The sequence below is a fragment of the Pelophylax lessonae genome (genome assembly GCF_965119305.1).
Source record: "Pelophylax lessonae genome assembly, chromosome: 2".
NCBI classification, from domain to species: domain Eukaryota; kingdom Metazoa; phylum Chordata; class Amphibia; order Anura; family Ranidae; genus Pelophylax; species Pelophylax lessonae.
The window spans coordinates 609,830,826-609,848,343 of NC_138769.1; the positions used below are offsets into that span (position 1 = coordinate 609,830,826).

Consider the following 17,518-nt stretch of genomic DNA (forward strand, 5'->3'; position numbering starts at 1 on the left):
TGAAAAGGTCTCTATATCTGGATACATTGGATATTTATCACAATAAGATATTAAAGCTAGTAGTAAATTGCTTGGTAATGTTAAAGATGTTTCACAATGCTTCCAATTGGCTTGTTCAGTTTAAGGACACACCTCGGCATGCTGTATGTAACCATACTCAAGAAATGCTTCAGTATATTCCCAAATTGGGTTGAACTGAGAAAGTCACTTGGATGAGTGGTAAAATATAATTTACATGAATACAAACATAGTCTAAATCAAATTTCAGGAGTAATCTATGGCATTAGTGGTCAGATAAATGTCAGACAGACCCAAAGTAAGACAAGTTAACCTTTTTAATTAGGCAGAGGCAGCAAGTCCAGCAGCCTACATAATCTTTCTTGATCGGAGCAGATGTGTGAAACAGAGACCCGAGTTACAGTGCTGAGTAATGACCAGCAGATAATAAAGGAGCACGGCTGACTGTTACACCCAGGAAGTGCTTCATCCAACAAAGAGTCTACAGCCTTCACTCTTTGTATGAGACTATCCTGTGTATTGCTGTGTCATCGCTTCCCCCAATATTTCAGGATTAAAACGTTTTCTGCATGACTAATTATTTGCTGAGTGTCCGCTTTAACACAAATGAGTAAATCAGCCATAAACAATATGAAGCTCATTTTAATGAACAACAGCAACAAATTACACTTACAGGTAATGTGGCCTAGTGCTTCTGATACCTAGTAGATGATTGTTGGATGAAACTTGGTAAGGAAGGCAAGAAGGGTTTTGGCTTTGTTCCAAGGTAAATTGTTGATATGTGTAATTGCAGAGTTTAGGGTGAGTCTTGCCCGTAATTAGAAAGTGTGTTAATATTTATTACTGTTATAAATATACCTATTTAGGTGATTCACAGTATATTAGTTATATATAACTTCTAACTGGTGAATCTCCTATCTGAAAATGCCAAATTTTTGGGAGGAGATGGTTTTAAAATGAATAATAGGTCCTGAATTAAATCTAAATTTCCATTAATAACATATAGCCATAATCATATCACGTATTTATAAACAGCTGTGTTAAGCCCCATACACACACGCAGATCGTCGTCATACAAATGTTCATCTTTTCTCCCCGGGATGTCGGTGTCTGTTGAAAAGTGCAAAGACAGCACAAGGACAGCACAAGAATTTTGTCTGCAGACTTCAGCTGACTGCAGAAGTGATGTCATGTAATGGTTAACTTTCCCTGTGTTTTTTATTTTCTGAGCATGCCCAGTCTTGCAAATCTGCGGTCTGTCGGCTGATTTCTGTACTGACAGGCAAACAATTGTCCGTTCTGGTGTCTGCAGACAAAAATTTTCATGTTTGCAAGAAAGACTCTTGTCCGCGGATTGTGTGCAGACATCTGTCGGAGGCACCATACTAACACGCATACAATCGGCAGATCTTTCGTCCGCCGACGTTTGTATGAAGACGATCTGCGTGTGTGTACGGGGCTTTACTCACACTGATACCTTTGCTTTAGAATGAACATAGAACTATTCATGCTTCCTTATAGAGAAATTAGCCAATTGGCACTGCTTCTGGAGATGGCATATTATGTAAGTTAACTAGCATGGAACATGGGATTTATTTGACTGCTTTCTGACTCGTGAAGAGGTCCCTTAGGTGCCCAAATCTCATTTCAAAGAGATGAAAACAGCATACTATAGAAAGCATACAAATGCTGTGCTTTTGGACCTGATTCAGTTTAATTTTATTATTGCACAGAATTTAGCCCATCATGAATCTAAACCAGTAAAATCTTGAAAAACTATTCTCATAAGCATGACCTTGAGAAACAATCATGTAGATATTTGTATCCTTTCCTTTTCAGGTGGAACGTTGGAGTAATGTCAGCTGAATGATAAAATTGTGTTGGATCAGGTCTAAGAGTGTAGAAACCAGTAATACCCCTGCTACAGTCATACAAAGAGAAACATACACACGCTCTTTACATACAAACATACATACGCTGTCTTCTGGCTAGAAGACAGTCACATCAAATCCAACCAGTATGTTTTTTAGACTATGGAAACATGGAGTAGCTGAAAAAAAAACAACATAGGTATGTACTCAAACTTAATGCTCACTTCTTTGCTTCAAAGCAGCATTGCTACCACTAGGCTCCCATGCTGTGCACATAAAACCAGAAATCAAGCCTAGTACATATGGGCTGAATGTGAGGCGTCATCAGCCGGTTTAAAACAAACTGGCCAGCAATCAGCCCATGTGTACGGCAGCTGGGCCTGAAGTTCCATGACCAAAAAAAGCCGTGCTGGCTGGCTCCTGGTCAGCGCTCTCAGAAAATGGCTGAGAGTGCTGACCAGAGTGTTCTGGCAGGGGGGAGGGGGGTGGCTTTCCCCCTGTCAGAACACAATGGCACTGCAGGGGAGTTTACTGTACTAACAACGGATTGTTAGTACAGCGGCTCCAACCTGAGCTGCCAGGTTTTTTTTATTGTTCAACCTAGCAGTGTGTGTGAGGCTTAAAGGAGATGTAAAGACAGACATTTTTTATCTTAATGCATTGTATGCATTAAAGGAGTTGTAAAGGCAGAAGGTTTTTTTATTTGAATGCATTGTATGCATTAAGATAAAAAGCCTTCTGTGTGTGGCAGCCTCCCCAGCACCCCTAATACTTACTTGAACCCCATCTCTGTCTAGTGATGTCCACGAGTCCCTCAGCCGTCCAGGACTCTCCCTCCTGATTGGCTGAGACACAGCCATGGCACCATTGGCACCCGCAGCTGCCAATCAGGAGAGAGAGGGGGCGAGTCGGATGGCAGCTCTGTGTCTGTGAACACAGTGAACACACAGAGCTGCAGCTCGGCTCGGATGCCCCATAGCAAGCTGCTTGCTGTGGGGGCACTCGACAGGATGGAGGGGCCAGAAGCAGCGAAGAGGGGCCTGAGAAGAGGAGGATCCCAGCTGCCCTGTGCAAAACCAATTGCACAGAGCAGGTAACTATAACATGTTTGTTATTTAAAAAAAAAAAACACGAGACTTTACAATCACTTTAAGTATTCTATTGTTTGTTAATGGTCTACAAGAGGTACTGACACTTATACATAAAGGGCTTATGCAGCTACTGTACCCCGTTAGATTGAAAACCTGCTCTTCTGCTTACGGTAGCAGTGTTTTCAGCCCAGTCCATTTGATTGATGGCCTGGAAATAGTTAGCCAACTTTGTCTCCAGGGATTTCTATAGACAGAGAACCTTCCCCAAGCTAGCCGGAAATGTATAGGTACTATAAAGCCAACCACACACTCATAAAAGTTTGTTAAAATTTTTTTATTCAAAACCTTTGCTCAATTTTTTAATGATTATTGGGGTTAAATCAATGATTGCTTTTGACCATAATGACAAGAAAATCAAAGGAGCAGAATGGAAACATTTTCTCAGACAAAGTCTTTCTTTGGAAAAAATCATACATATTGTAAGATGCATGTTCGAGGGACAAAATAATTGAATTTAGTTGACTCAATGATGGCAAAATTGAATGATCTGTGATTTAGAATTTCTATATGAGTGTTCAAATAAAATATCTAATAGTGTAGGTCCAGCTTTGTTGTTTGCTGGGTTTAAGTGGTTCACAAGTAACTGTCTAATCACCTTAAAGCCCCATGCACACTGACAGGCAAACTGCATTCCAGGTAATCAGCCCAGGGTGCATACTGTTCCAAATGTACATACTGCTCAGTACACTATCCATCCCTGTCCAGGAACAGCAACTGCCAGCCTCTCATAGAGTTTGGCAGGCTGCTGGTAGAGGGGCTAGAACCTGCCCTTCAAGGTTGCCTTGAGTTTTTTTTTTTTAAAGCATACAAGATAACAAAAAATTATAGTTAACTAACCTCTGCTATACTTCCCTCTTCCAACAACATAAGCCCTGTTGCTAACACTTCCATCTTCACCTGGTATTCTTCTGGGTTTGGCATCTTCGGCCATCTTGATAGACAGTCCCTAGATGCAGTAACAGTTGGACATGGCACAGAGTTCGCTTATGTCGACACTGATGCGTATCAAGAATGTATATTGAGTTGCACATGCATGGCTCAGTGTACACGCAGAAGAACATTGCTTTGGATGCTTTTTTTGCAGAAGAGTCACTAAATCAATAATGGCCTAATAATAATATAATTCCATTTTAGGTTCTTGGATATGAATGGTCCCATCAAAAGGACTTTTGAATGTTCTATTTGGCAGAACTAGCTTTCACACAGCATGCAAATGAATATCGATTCTCCTCTCATGTAAAATATACATCCACTATTCAGTGCACATCAAGTAAAATTGTTGGGCAAGCATCCTATAAAAAACCAAGTGAGGTATTTTTACATTTCTGCACAGTAGAGAAAAATAGACAACCAAAAATTTTGCAAACTGTTTAAAAAGTCCGATGATCAACAGTTCTCTCTTCATAAAAGGATTAAGAGCAATTATGCTCCATGTACTAAAGGACGCCAGTTGTGTCAGAGCAGAGGCTGCAGCAGAACCTCGCAGTAAAACAAGCCATAACAGCTGACATGGTGCTGATATCATTACATTATCCAGGACATTCTCACTTTTTCATCAGGGTCCAGCAGGAATAGTTACAACACCTTTTTAACAGAAAGTGTGCCAGTTTTACATTCTACTTTATATAGCCCAAAATCAAGTTAATCCCTAGTCCACCAATATATCACCATAGGGCAACTAGCCTGTATATCTCATAATATATTTTCCATCTGTCTTACCTAGGTATGAAGATGAGTTTAATATACGCACAGACATGGAATATGCATTTGTAGGACTGAAGAAGGTAAGAATGATGTCATGTATCTAATAAATGTTTTGTTATAACAATAGTATCCAGTACCTGTCTGCTCATCCAAAACTTATTTTATTAGATCAGCATTGAAACATACCGTGCAGGACAACCTGTTAGGGTCTTATGCCTCGTACACACGCACCGATTGTTGGCCGACCAATCGGCCGTCTTTTGTCCAGTGTTGTTGTGTTGGTTGAAATGTGCTCTAGACTGCACACAAATTTTGTCGGCCAACAACAACCAACTGCAGAAGTGATGTCATGTTCTGGTTTACTTTTCGTGTGTTTTTTCTTCTCTGAGCATGCCCAGTCTTGCTCATCACATTTTTGTCTGCCGAAATCTGTACTGACTGAAGAACAATCGGCCGTTCTGGTGACGGCCAGCAAAAATTTTATAGCATGCACACCAGATTTTGTTTGGCCGAAAAGTCGCAGTCGGTTGTCGGAAGCATCATACTAACAAGCCGATAATCGGCCGATCGGACGTTGGCCGAAAATTCATGGCCAACTATCGATGCGTGTGTACGAGGCATTAGTCTTAGCTCTGTATCAAAGTAGTTTTTACATTGTGCAATATTGTCTTATAAGTGGATGAATGTCTCTGTGCTGTGTGCCATGAGAGGGTGGAGGAAGTACAGTAGAAGGTGAACTGTATGTCTTTCTTGAGGTCAGGGGGGCTGATCATAGCAAATGTTCTGAATAGAGTAAAAGTATAGGATTACTTGCTAAAGTTACATCTGATTGGTTGCTTTGGACAATATCTCATGCTACCTTTTCCAACTTTAACTAGGGGGAAATTAATTAAAAGGATAAAATCTCAAGTATAAAACTATACCATCCACATTAATGGCCAAATCTGACATATCTGGGGAGTCTATGTAGGTGTAGCCAAACCGCTTTGAGTAAAGAACAAGTACTACTACTGCTACTAACAGGAACGGCAGAAAGCAAACACCAAACAGCTGCAATCTACAAATTGCTACTAAGCTGTCAGTCTGCACTGGCATACAAAATGTTTAAAAGATATGTCATCTTATTACACTGCCAATATTATTGCAATATTATTGAATTAATCCAGACAAAGCTGCAAAACCTGATTAACAGGTCACTGCTAGCATATGGGCTGTCTGAGTACCAGAAACCCTTTATGCAGAGTAGCCAATATACAAATTATAAGGACATGGAGAGGAACAGGCACAAACTGTTCTTTTGTTCCCAGTTTGTTTTCTCAAGTCATTTAATAAAAGTCCCCAAGAGATCTTTTAACCCTATAAACGGAGCTGAAACTCATTCAATTGTTATAACTAGACCCAAAGAATGTTGTAGTGTGTCATGTACCTGTATGAGGACCCTGAGATGACAAAGGTGGCCTTTTGCACAATTCCCACAAGTGTCAAGGTACAAGATCTGGTGAATGGAACTCAGGAGCTCTGCTATTTGATTTACAGAAGTACAGCACAGGTTTGAGTCAGTAACAAATAAGCAATGCAGCCCAGAAACAAGGTCAGGAACATGCAGCGCTCAGCACTGTGCAGGCAGTGAGGTGCAAAGCCAGTGAGCAAAATCCTGGTCAGAAGTCCAGGCTAAATTAGGTGATGGAGGTAATCAGAAATCAATGGCAGAAAAAGAAAATCCAAGGGCAGACCAGACAGAAGAAGGGTTAATAACAAAAGGTCAGGCAAGTTCAGGATCAAAGATCAGGGGTCACAGGGATACAGCTTAAAAACTGTATAGCGCTGAACCTAGGCAGGACTTGGATTTCATTCTTAAATTTAATCTGATAATATTTGCCTTCCCTTGTTCTTCCTTTCACCTAAAGCCAGCCATAAGACAGTTCAGAAGGAACTGGCTGAGATTTGATCCATGCATGGACAGGCGGAATGTACCCAAGTTGATCTATCAATCAACTTGGGTACAGCCAGCCTGCGGGATTTTACATGTGATTATTGCAATTGGCTGTTATAGCCGCTAACAATAATTACTGTCTTCTCCCGGCGGGGGTGGCTTCCGAGCACTGGCCCAGTTTAAATAGGCAGTTTGGCGCCAACATCTGCCACAAGCACACGTGAGCACCTGTGTGCACGGGTATGCGTGCTCGCACAGGTGTGTGCACTGGTATGCTTATGCGCATTAACATTAGCAATTGCCAAATTTCTGTAAGCACGAAAAGAAACATGTATTAGCCTGTGCGCAGACGTTCATCCACAGGGGCCATTTCATTTTTTGGCATGCCCTTCATTACAGCACCCCTCACACTCCTTGTGGGAGATATGTATTTAACAGCATTTATACGCTCAACAATCTTTGAGTTTGAACCAATTGGATCCCCCTCTGTTTGCCTTTTAGCTATTTTTTTGGCTGAATTTCACCAGGTGCATTGGATGCTGGAACATTTAGAGCAGAAAGTACTTCCTATGCAGTCATTCTTCCACAGGAGCCCAGATGGTCACCTAATGATAACGCAAGCAGCCACCATTTTGGTTGGTTGTTTGATTTTGGCAACAAAATTTATTACAAGATACACTTATTTTTTTTGTTTACCTCTGCTGACCTAACATGCATGCTTACCAAGATCCGATGCCTGTGGCCACCAGGGATTGTTTACATTGTCCCCCTGAATCTCCTGGCTGGAAGATGGAGGCAGAGGAGCCCCATATAAGTTTACAGAGCTCCAACTGTGCAGGCATAGCCAGGAGATAGAAGACTTTTTTTTTTTTTTTTTAAAGCCCGTGAGATAGTAAAGTGACAAACTACAAAGAAAAAAAACACACAAACACAAGAATGGGGAAGGGGAAGTGTGGAAGTGCTTAGTGTCAAGGTGCAAGACCTTGACATGCCCATCAACCAGGGATTAAAAATTCCTCTGGTCCTGGCCAAAAGGCCAATCCCTAGAGGCAGGTGCGAAAAAAGTGTGTAAGTGAGGTGACCAAGGTGCCATAAAAAACTCAAGATGAGCTCCCCCACCTGTGAGAATTTAGGCACCCCTGGGCTACCACCCCAGGGGCACATACACCATGGGCTTCTTTCGGATCCCAGCCTTCGGCCAGACCAGTGCAGCCACATCCCCACCAGGAGGCATCAGAACTTGACAGCTTAGGGAGAGCCTGCCTTCAACTGGGGACAAGCCTTTTTCAAGGCCAGATTCAACCCAGGAGAAAAAGGCCCTCCCGCCACCATCACCATTCCTTACCAATTACATCCGGGAGCAGTACTAACCGGCTCAGGACAGCACCGGCTTTCTCACTCCATTCAAACTGATAAGAATAGATACTACACTTGATCTTAGCCAAAAGGCTGGAGACAGAAGACTTGTGGTGTGGGATTTAAACAATCTCTAGAGACTGCAGGCATCAGATCTTGGTAAGTATGCATCTGCAGATGGGATAGATGAGTTCTGTTAGATCGGTGTAGGGGGCAAAAAAGAAAAAGTGCACTTTGTATGAAAGGGTGTCAATTCTTTACTGTATGTTAGGCAGATCATGGCAAAATCTTGGTTTAACAGGAAAAACGTTTAACATTTACAATAAGTGTGCTAAAATCTCATTTTAAGAATTCTAGTAGAAAGAAGTGAGGACAGGGATTCTCAATAGAGGTACCTGGCTAGTAGATTTAACTACTGTTTGTAGTGCAAATCCTATTGAACATTATAATGTGTAACAAGTTTTACTTTGAATAAAATCAAAGTTTATCTAACAATTATTTGCATTCAATTCAAATGAGGATATGCTAAAAGACAAAGCATTTAGTGGGTTTTGTTTTCAAATGATAAAAAATATTAAAACATTAACTGTTTTAAAGCTGAACTCCGGAATAAGCAAATATCGTTTAAGCAAAAGAAGTATGTGCATTCTTTCCCTGGTACACACTAGAAGTTTTTTTTTGTTCAACCCAGCGGGCTGCAGAAAAAAAGAATTGAAAGATCAGCATACTAACACAAACGATGTTCTCCCCCACTGTGATTTTGTGTTCTGTCTGCCAGAACACACTGATCAGCAGTTGCAGGCACAGGTCACCAGCGCTGATCGGATACAGGTCAGATGCAGGTTTTGCAGCATGCCCGTTTGACAAAAGGTGGTCGTGAGACCGGCTTCTGTAGAACAGACAGCGGTACACATGGGCCCTAAAGGGCCATACACACTATAAGATTTTCTGAAGACTTTTTCCTTCAGATTTACCTTTTCTATGTAGTGCAAGGGCCTGCCAGATTGCATACAAATTGAAAGTGTTTAGGTTTGACCTCGTATTATATGGTTTTGGTAAATCTAAAGGAAAAAGTCTTCAGAAAATCTTATAGTGTGTATGGCCCATAAGGCTCCCTTCATGCCTGAAGGATTTTCAGCTTGAAGCTTGTAGCTCTAAAATGCTTAAAGGGTAACTCCACTTTCGTGGGGGGAAAAAAATAGCAAATAAAGAAAAAACAATATAGCATATGCAGTTGCGACACAAATCATGTTGTGTTTGAATGTTATTAAAAAATTACCTTTCAATCTGCAGCTGTTGTATTTTCTGAATTTGCAATGCAATATGGCTACCTGGAGCTGTTCTGTACACAGAATGTATACTGACCACACCCCAGAAACATCATTTCCTGCTTGTGTGATTGGCTCACCAATTTTCCCAGAAGTCTGTCTAAGATGCAAGTCAGATTTCTGCCATCCCCTGCATTAAGAAATGTCATTTTTGGTGGGATACATCCAATAGGAGCACTTCTAAAGGAATGTAGGCCCAGCAGATTTCCTCATTAGTGCCCTCATTAGAGCCCTGCAGGTGCCACAGCTGATAGATAATTATGAAACCACTCCCATTTGACCCACTCAGCACAGAGGCACAGAGGAACAAACAATGATTTCTTCAGAATAACAAAATGTAGGAATCTGCAACAAAGTTTTGTAAAATCCTTGCAATGTACATAGATCACCCCAAGGGAAATGCTTTTTTCTCAACAAAAGTGGAGTTAGGCTTTAAGAAGCCAAATCCCATTCCTTTTACCCCTGGTCACATATGAGCGCTCTGCTGCCTGAAGCAAAACTCCTGTCACTCAAAAAAAGAACATAAGCTTTTTTTTGACAGATTACAAGTGTTTTTGGCCACAGTGAATAGAAATGTCTGACTTGAGCACTTTACGGCCATTTTGTCGCTAGTTTTCTGCTCAAACAGCAGCTCTCCACTTCTCTATCTCTCTCCTCCCCTGAGTGCTTTCTGTTGGCTAAATAAAAATGCCTGAAGCTGTAAAACGCTTGTAATGCGCTTCTATAACAATTGTAAAAAGCTGCATAAACACTTTAAAAAAAAAACACCAGAAAAACGCCAGTAAATTGCTACGCTCAGGTGTGAATGGAGCTTAAGTGGACCGGTTCCTGCCGAATCAGCTGATTTTCTGCCCCTGTGTACAAAGCTTTACTAGAAACTTGGTGTGCAGTGTATTTTTCTCCCAGATCTGCTCTGTGATCCAGTGTGAAACTACATCTTTCTGCAAATACAGCATGAATTGCAAAGTTCAAAGCTGGCCATAAACATGGCAATTTTCTGTGATTTTTAACCATTTTCAATCAAGCTGGAATGAAAATGTCAAGCTTTTGAATGTGGAAATTAGTGATTTTGAGTGGCCTCAGGGGGATGGCATTTGACTTTCCCATAGTATTTCTGGTTTCCATAGATTTTTTTTCAAAACCTGTATTGAAGCTGTCAATTTGTATCCCAGTTCGATCAATCAAATTTGTGGGTGGTAAATTGCTTATTTTTAGGCAACCGCTTTGGATTTTATGTTCTATTCTGAGTCATTTGAAAGCTTTGTTTTTTGTTGTATGCAGCAGCAACTATGAGGAAGTGAGCTTCCATCTAGATAAAGGTTTGCCTGTAGATGTGGTATACTTGGATTTTGCAAAGGCATTTGATACATTCCCCCACAAACGTTTACTTTACAAACTTAGGTCTGTAGGCACGGACCATAAGATGAGTACCTGGATAGAAAATTGGTTACAGGGCAGGGTTGCCAACCTACCAGATTGAAATTTACTGACACAACACCTAAAATTTACTGGAACAGCCAAGTTTTTACTGCTATTTTACAAAAGTTACAAAATTACAGTTTTAGGTGCAAATTTTAGTATTTAACCACTTGCTGCCCGCCTACCCTCAAATGATGGCGGAATAATGCGTCTCCCGTTATGACGTTGGCCCATTCAAACAGGGCATGCGCGAGATCAAGTACACGCAGCCCGGCACTGTTGGTGGCGACGTGTCTGAAAGACACAGCTCATCACCGACAGTGTTAAACTGCCAAAGAAAATGGCTGTTTACCGCGTGATCGGCCGTGATCCATTCATAGCCGATCACAAATGTAAATACAGAGCGGTAACTGGCTGCTACCAGCTCTTCTTTCCTCACACACTGTTTCCAGTGGAGCCAATTCCAGTGACCAGTGAGTTACCGATCTGTGTCTATATTGTACTGCACCAAGAACACAAATAAAAAGAACCTGACACATCACCCCAACAACAGTGTACAGTCCTCATCTGTGCCCAGCAGTGTTACTGTTACCCCCCTGCCCATATTGTCACCCAACAGTCACCACATCAGTAACCATCAGTGCCCATAAAGTTCGCCTGTCACCAATCAGTGTCCATAAAGTGCACCTGTCACCCATCAGTGCCCATAAAGTGCACCTGTCACCATCAGAGACTGCCATCAGTGATCGTCAGAGGTTAACCTGTCACCCATCAGTGACCGTCACCTGTCACCCGTCAATCACCCATCAATGGTCGTTGCCTGTCACCCGTCAGTCACCCATCAGGGACTGTCGCCTGTCACCCATCCCCAGCCGGTTCTTCAGCAGTCTTCAGGTCCCCAGCGCCGGTTAACGGTGGGCAGTCATCTGTCACTCCTTGTGGCTTCACAGCCGACTTCAGCACCCACAAGCACCCCACCTGGCACCACTCCTGCTCCCCTTTTTGGAGCAATTTCCACTTTAACTTTAATTTTAAATAAAAGTTCAATAGGGATTTAGCTGCAAAAGACTATTAATCTATAATTTGCATGATTTACCATTATAAAACACCTTATAGTTCACCTGACTTCTTATTTCAAAAAGTTATAATTACTGTGTGATGTTCTTAGGAAACGTAGGATAGTGGGGAAACAACTAATTTTCACAATGGCAGAATAAAGAAACAATAAGCAAGCCAGACTGAGTACCTGCAGACAGGGCCGCTGATAGGGGGGGACCACCAGCCCTCTTGTAGGGGGCCCGAGCACACAGGGATTAGTGATGGACAACAAATATAGAAATCTTCGTCCAGCACCTTAATCTGATCTGTCCCTCTCCCTGCTATCAGATTTTATCTGTTGAGAAAGAGACAGTTGTCCCTCACTAATCCCCCTCCCTTGTGTGGGCCCCCCTCCCAGCACTTATCTCTGCTCAGGAGTTTATTTGTAAATTGTAACTTTGTTTCTCTCTCTCTGTCTCTCTGATCACTGAGCTCCAACTGCCCAGCCTGTATATTTTTCTCATCTCATCTTCCTTTTTATTTAACATAGTTTTTTTTTTTTAGATTTAGTAGGAATTATGCGAGTTATGTTACATTTGTGTCTGATAATAGTGATTTTGTTGTAATTTTAGCTAAATATATCTTTAATATTTTCTTGGAGGGGGGGCCCTGCCAGGTAGTCTGTACGGGGCCCCGCGATTTCTAACAGCAGCCCTGCCTGCAGATGTCAACACAGTTGTGTTTTGAAGACCTAGCTGCCCTAAGGAAAAACAAGGGCACCCTCTTTACAGCCTTTTGTATTCATATGCACTACAGTGACAACAGACTGCATATTTTTTCACAACTGTAGAATACTGTATTTCTGGATAACATGCATCATCTCAGTAGCTTATAGTTTCCTTTGAGAGAACATGTGACAGGGTAATTTATAGGCAGGATATTGTGAGAGACAGGGCCACACGTGTAATGAAATAATATTAAACCAGTGTATGGCGCCTATTATAAAACATGTATATGCAAAATGTAGCTGCCCCTTTAAAAAGGAATTAATCCACTTGTGACATAAATACAATATAGGTGTGGTGTTTAAATACAAATAATAACATAAGTGAAAATGTCAAAAATGTAAATAAAATAGTCCAGTGTGATATAACCCCAAGACCAAAAAGTCTTCCAACGCAATATACAGCATGTATGGTATAGGATAACACCACCACTGCCAGCATGAAGCCAACGTGTGCGTGTGTTCCAAGTCTCACTTTCAGTTTTTGGCCCTGACGTGATGTCACACAGGTCCCGCAAAAGACGGTCGTACTCTCCGACGTACGTTTAGCCCAAAATCGCGTCTTCAGGAATTGTCACTTAGGCCTGAGGCAAAAGTTCCTCTCAGGTCTCTGAGGTTAGCATGGAGAGTATCGGTTCCCGCATTCACAGCGGCAGGCAAGGGTATTATAAATTACCGGTAGATGATTCCTGGGTGTCAGGGAGGCACCCCAAAATGTGAGTGTTTTTTTAATGTTTTTATTCAGCTTTCAATAAAGACATTTTACACGATGAATTCCTCTCTGCTTTGCTTTGTAAGCATGCAAACCCCAAATCTGGTCTGTGTAAAAGGAGACAGCATTAAGGATACATAGCCATGCACAGCGGAGCTGTGGAAAAGCTTTCTTTGATCTTTTTTGGCATAAGTTAAAAGAGATCAACTACATTTGGTGAGTCTTGCCCCATTGGGGTAGGGGCACTACTTACACGGAAGTAGAATTGGCACCACACTATCACTTTTAAGCACTGGCGTTGTGTAATAGAAGATTTAAGTAATAATTTTTTCATTTTTTTGCACAGATTTTTTTTTTTTTTATAAATTCAATGTTTATTAGGAAGAAGAAATAACAAGGCATACAGAATAGGCAAAAAAAAAAAAAGAAAGGAAACCAATGGTGTCAGTCCATATACAAAATCATATACAGAGAACAGACAACTTCAGGGAATAACATAATATAGAGCGCATTACCCATAATGTCGGAGAGAATTGCTAGGGGAAGTCCGACCCCCGGAGGGATCCCGCCCCCATCCGGCATCTTCACATGGCCGGAGTGGTGTGAGGGAGAGACCCCCCCGGGCCGACCAAGCTCCTCTCCCAGTCAGCTAGTATGAGCCCACGCATGTATGCCCATGGGGAGTGATAAAAACCAGAGAGACAGATAATGAACGGCAGTCCCCGCCACTTCCCCTTCCCATCTTTTGTGTAGAGGTGGGGAAAGAGTCCACCATCAAGAGAGGGGAAGAAGAAAAGAAAGAAGAAAAAAAAAAAAGGGGGGGGGAGGGAGGGAAGGAAAAAAAAGCGAGAGGAGGTAATGGGGGGTGGGGGGGGAAAGGGGGAAAGAGATAGCCACCCGGGCCGCAGAAGCTGCACTAGGCCACCAAATCTCTGTATTCTTCTGAAAAACTGAACTCATGCCAGTAATACCATCTTTTGAGAAACCCCTCCCTAGTGCCCCACTCGGCAGCCACAAGATCTTCCATTTCATTGATGCTGGCCACCTTCCGCAGCCACATAGCCACTGTAGGAGGCTGCGACTGTTTCCAGAGAAGCACAGATTTTTAATGCAGTTGGACTTTGTTTGAATATTGATTTTTTTTGTTACATATACCTTCTTATGGAATCACGGATTGCACTTTAATTTAGGCACTGGCACTTTGTTAATTATTTACTGGATTGTTAATGGCTGATTCATTTATTTCACTTATGTGTAACTAACACAGGACTTTTATATATTTATTGTTTTTGGGTAATCCATCTAAAACAGATGGAGTAAGGGAATAGGGTGCTTTCATTATATTAGTTTTTGTTTGAAATATGCCTACATCCAGGTGTGGCTTTGGGCCACTACAACTATGTGATGCGGTTTCTCCCTCTCTCCTTCCTTCCTGTTTAGTGCTAGTTCCTTTAGTGCTAGTTAAATCCTCCCTGTTTTTATCTATGTTCCCTCAATCAATGTTGGTATTTTGCATATACAGGGCTTAGGGAAAGTCATTGTCTACTTACACTTCAAAATAATGGAAAAACATCCTCTGTACCACAATTATTTAATTTAATATTTTTTTCCCCATAAATATTTAATTTAATATTGCATTGCAATCAGCACCTCTGTCTTACTGAAGAGTTAAACTGACTGTGGATGGTGCCAAGTCAGCAGGCGATCATACTGTCCAGACAGACTGGCTCAATGGAGCTGTGGTAATACAAAAAGCTGTATTTGAAACAGAGCAAACACATACAACTTAAAGAAATTTTCCAAGCATGTCATTGAAAGGAATTATGTTTTTTCTCATGTCATTCTTGAAGTTTCATTAAAATAATCTTTTCTCTGCTGCATTTTTTTTTAAATGTTTTTGCTCTTTTAAATGTACCTCCTGATAGTGCCCAACTCTCCATGCACTTTTTGTCAATAGATTGCTATTAGCCTTCAAAAAGGACAGAATTTAATAACGTGATTCACTTCCAACTCCCCCCTCCCCTTGAAAATTCAATGGGATTTGCTGCCAAGATTGATTTTCACCAATAGTAAAGTGGTGAACCCCCCAAGAAAAATATAGGCAGATTCACCCATTCCTAATAGCCACTAAAGATATACTGTGGCTGACTCGACAAGCTCTTACAGTTATAGATTCTCTTTCATGGAGCAACAATCACTCCACAACAAAACGATTGCTCATTCTAAGTCCCCAAAATGTGGTGTTAGTTTATATAATATGGGAAGTACATTTGTTTTTTTTTTATCTCTATCTGTCATCTAATGGCACTTTTCCACTGCAAGTACCGGCTCGGCTCTACTCGGCCCTGCTTGGCCCGGTTTGCTTTTCCACTGCTGGTACCGCATGGTACGGTGTTGGAACGGTTTGGTACGGTACGGTTTGCTTTTCCACTGCTGGTACCGCATGGTACGGTGTTGGAACGGTTTGGTACGGTACGATATGGTTTGCTTTTCCACTAAAGTAGTACTAAAGTTAAGTGGGTGGGATAACAACGGGGTGGGTGGGATTGGGTGGGATTCTCTGACCAATCAGTGGCTAGTAGTGACTGCATGCAAAGGATTGTGGGATATGGTACCAGTTTGGTACCTGTTGGAATCAAAATCGAGTAGGTACTGTTTTTTCAGAGCCGTACTGTACCGTTCGGTTCCATGCAGTGGAAAAGTGCCGCCGTACTGTACCGTACCGTACCGAACCGTTCCTACACTATACCATGCAGTACCAGCAGTGGAAAAGCACAAAAGTGTGCCGAACCGTTCGGTTCCATGCAGTGGAAAAGCGCCATAGGCAAACCACTTACTGCCATGTATCCATATCATAATACCAACCTGGGTATGAGCCTATAAAGGTTATGTGGTCAGTAGTATAGTAAATAATAATATGGCTAAATTAACATGGCAATTATTATAATCAGCTTACATTTTTTTTTTTTTTTTTTTCAGGATGTAGATGCTTGTAGCTTGGACAAGACTGAACTCGAAATAAAACAAGGCCAGCTGAAGGAAATTATAGACCTGCTGACTACTGTCTATGAGCACGTAAATAAGAACTTTTCCTAAATTCTGTGTGTCTGTAACCTTAGCTTAACCTTACCTTATGTTTTACCCCAGTGAACAAAAATCATATTGTATGCTATGATTTCTTGTACTTTGCATTGTCATACTGCAAATGCCTGGCTGTATTCTTTTTCTGTTATTAGTCACTGAGGATTCTATTGCATTTCTCCCTCTTGACGATTCCCACTTATCTCATGTCTGTCTAAATGTACATCACTGACTGAGTTAGCAAAAGTAAATTACCAAAACTCAACCCAGACTACATTAATTTACACACAAAAAGTTGGAAATCGTCACATAGGGTCATAATTAGAAGGCAAAGCTGTAGAGTTACAGGACACTGGAGATTTACAGCTAGTAAACTATAATACAACCAATATATGTTAATAATATATACCGGTACCAATAAACAGCTTTTTAAAAAAAAAATAAAAATTAAAAACAAAATTAAACCCCTGTGCTAGCCTAAACCATATGTATAAAGAAAATTTATGTAAATAAACTAGTGTATATGTGTTGCTGGCAGCAGTTGTCATTTGTTTCCACATCTCAAAATATAAAATATCCAAATAGTACCGCGCTACAATGTGAATAATTCAAAAGGAAAAAATATCAAAATATCCAATAATCAATAAAAAGTGCATATAAAACGAAAACAATTGTGCTTGATAATGTTCAATCTGTGATATTCATATGTATATCAATCATATGTGATCCATTTGATTTGTAAGCGAAAAGTTCTCCACTGCAGTGCCAACCACCTATCACTGCAGCCTCTTTCCTCCCAAATAGACCCTCACAAAGGTGAGGTCTATCACGCTTTCCCATATACTGGGTATTACCGTATTTTCCGGCGTATAAGATGACTGGGCGTATAAGACGACCCCCCCTAATTTTCATCTACCGGTAATACTTATACTTAGGTTACCTTGGAGATATTATATTCGGTGTATAAGATGACCCCCCATTTTTGGGGGATTTTTTTGAGGTTCAAAAGTAGTCTTATACGCCAGAAAATACAGTAATCATGAAGTGTACTTCCAAACAGCCTTTGGCAGATCATCAATCCATCATTCTTTCAGTGGATATTGTGGAATACTCTACAAATATT

At 41.2% G+C, this 17,518-nt stretch overlaps 1 protein-coding gene across 1 annotated transcript in view; it reads left to right on the forward strand.

The window, feature by feature from the left end:
* The window catches only part of LOC309548213 (keratin, type II cytoskeletal 80-like), a gene marked incomplete at its 3' end in the record, with an annotated part of 72,670 nt that overhangs the window by 24,585 nt on the left and 30,567 nt on the right, over positions 1-17,518 (forward strand). The window contains exons 3-4 of the mRNA XM_082248167.1: positions 4,764-4,824; positions 16,294-16,389. Coding sequence (XP_082104293.1) covers positions 4,764-4,824; positions 16,294-16,389 — 157 coding nt within the window. The remainder of the gene's footprint in view (positions 1-4,763; positions 4,825-16,293; positions 16,390-17,518) is intronic.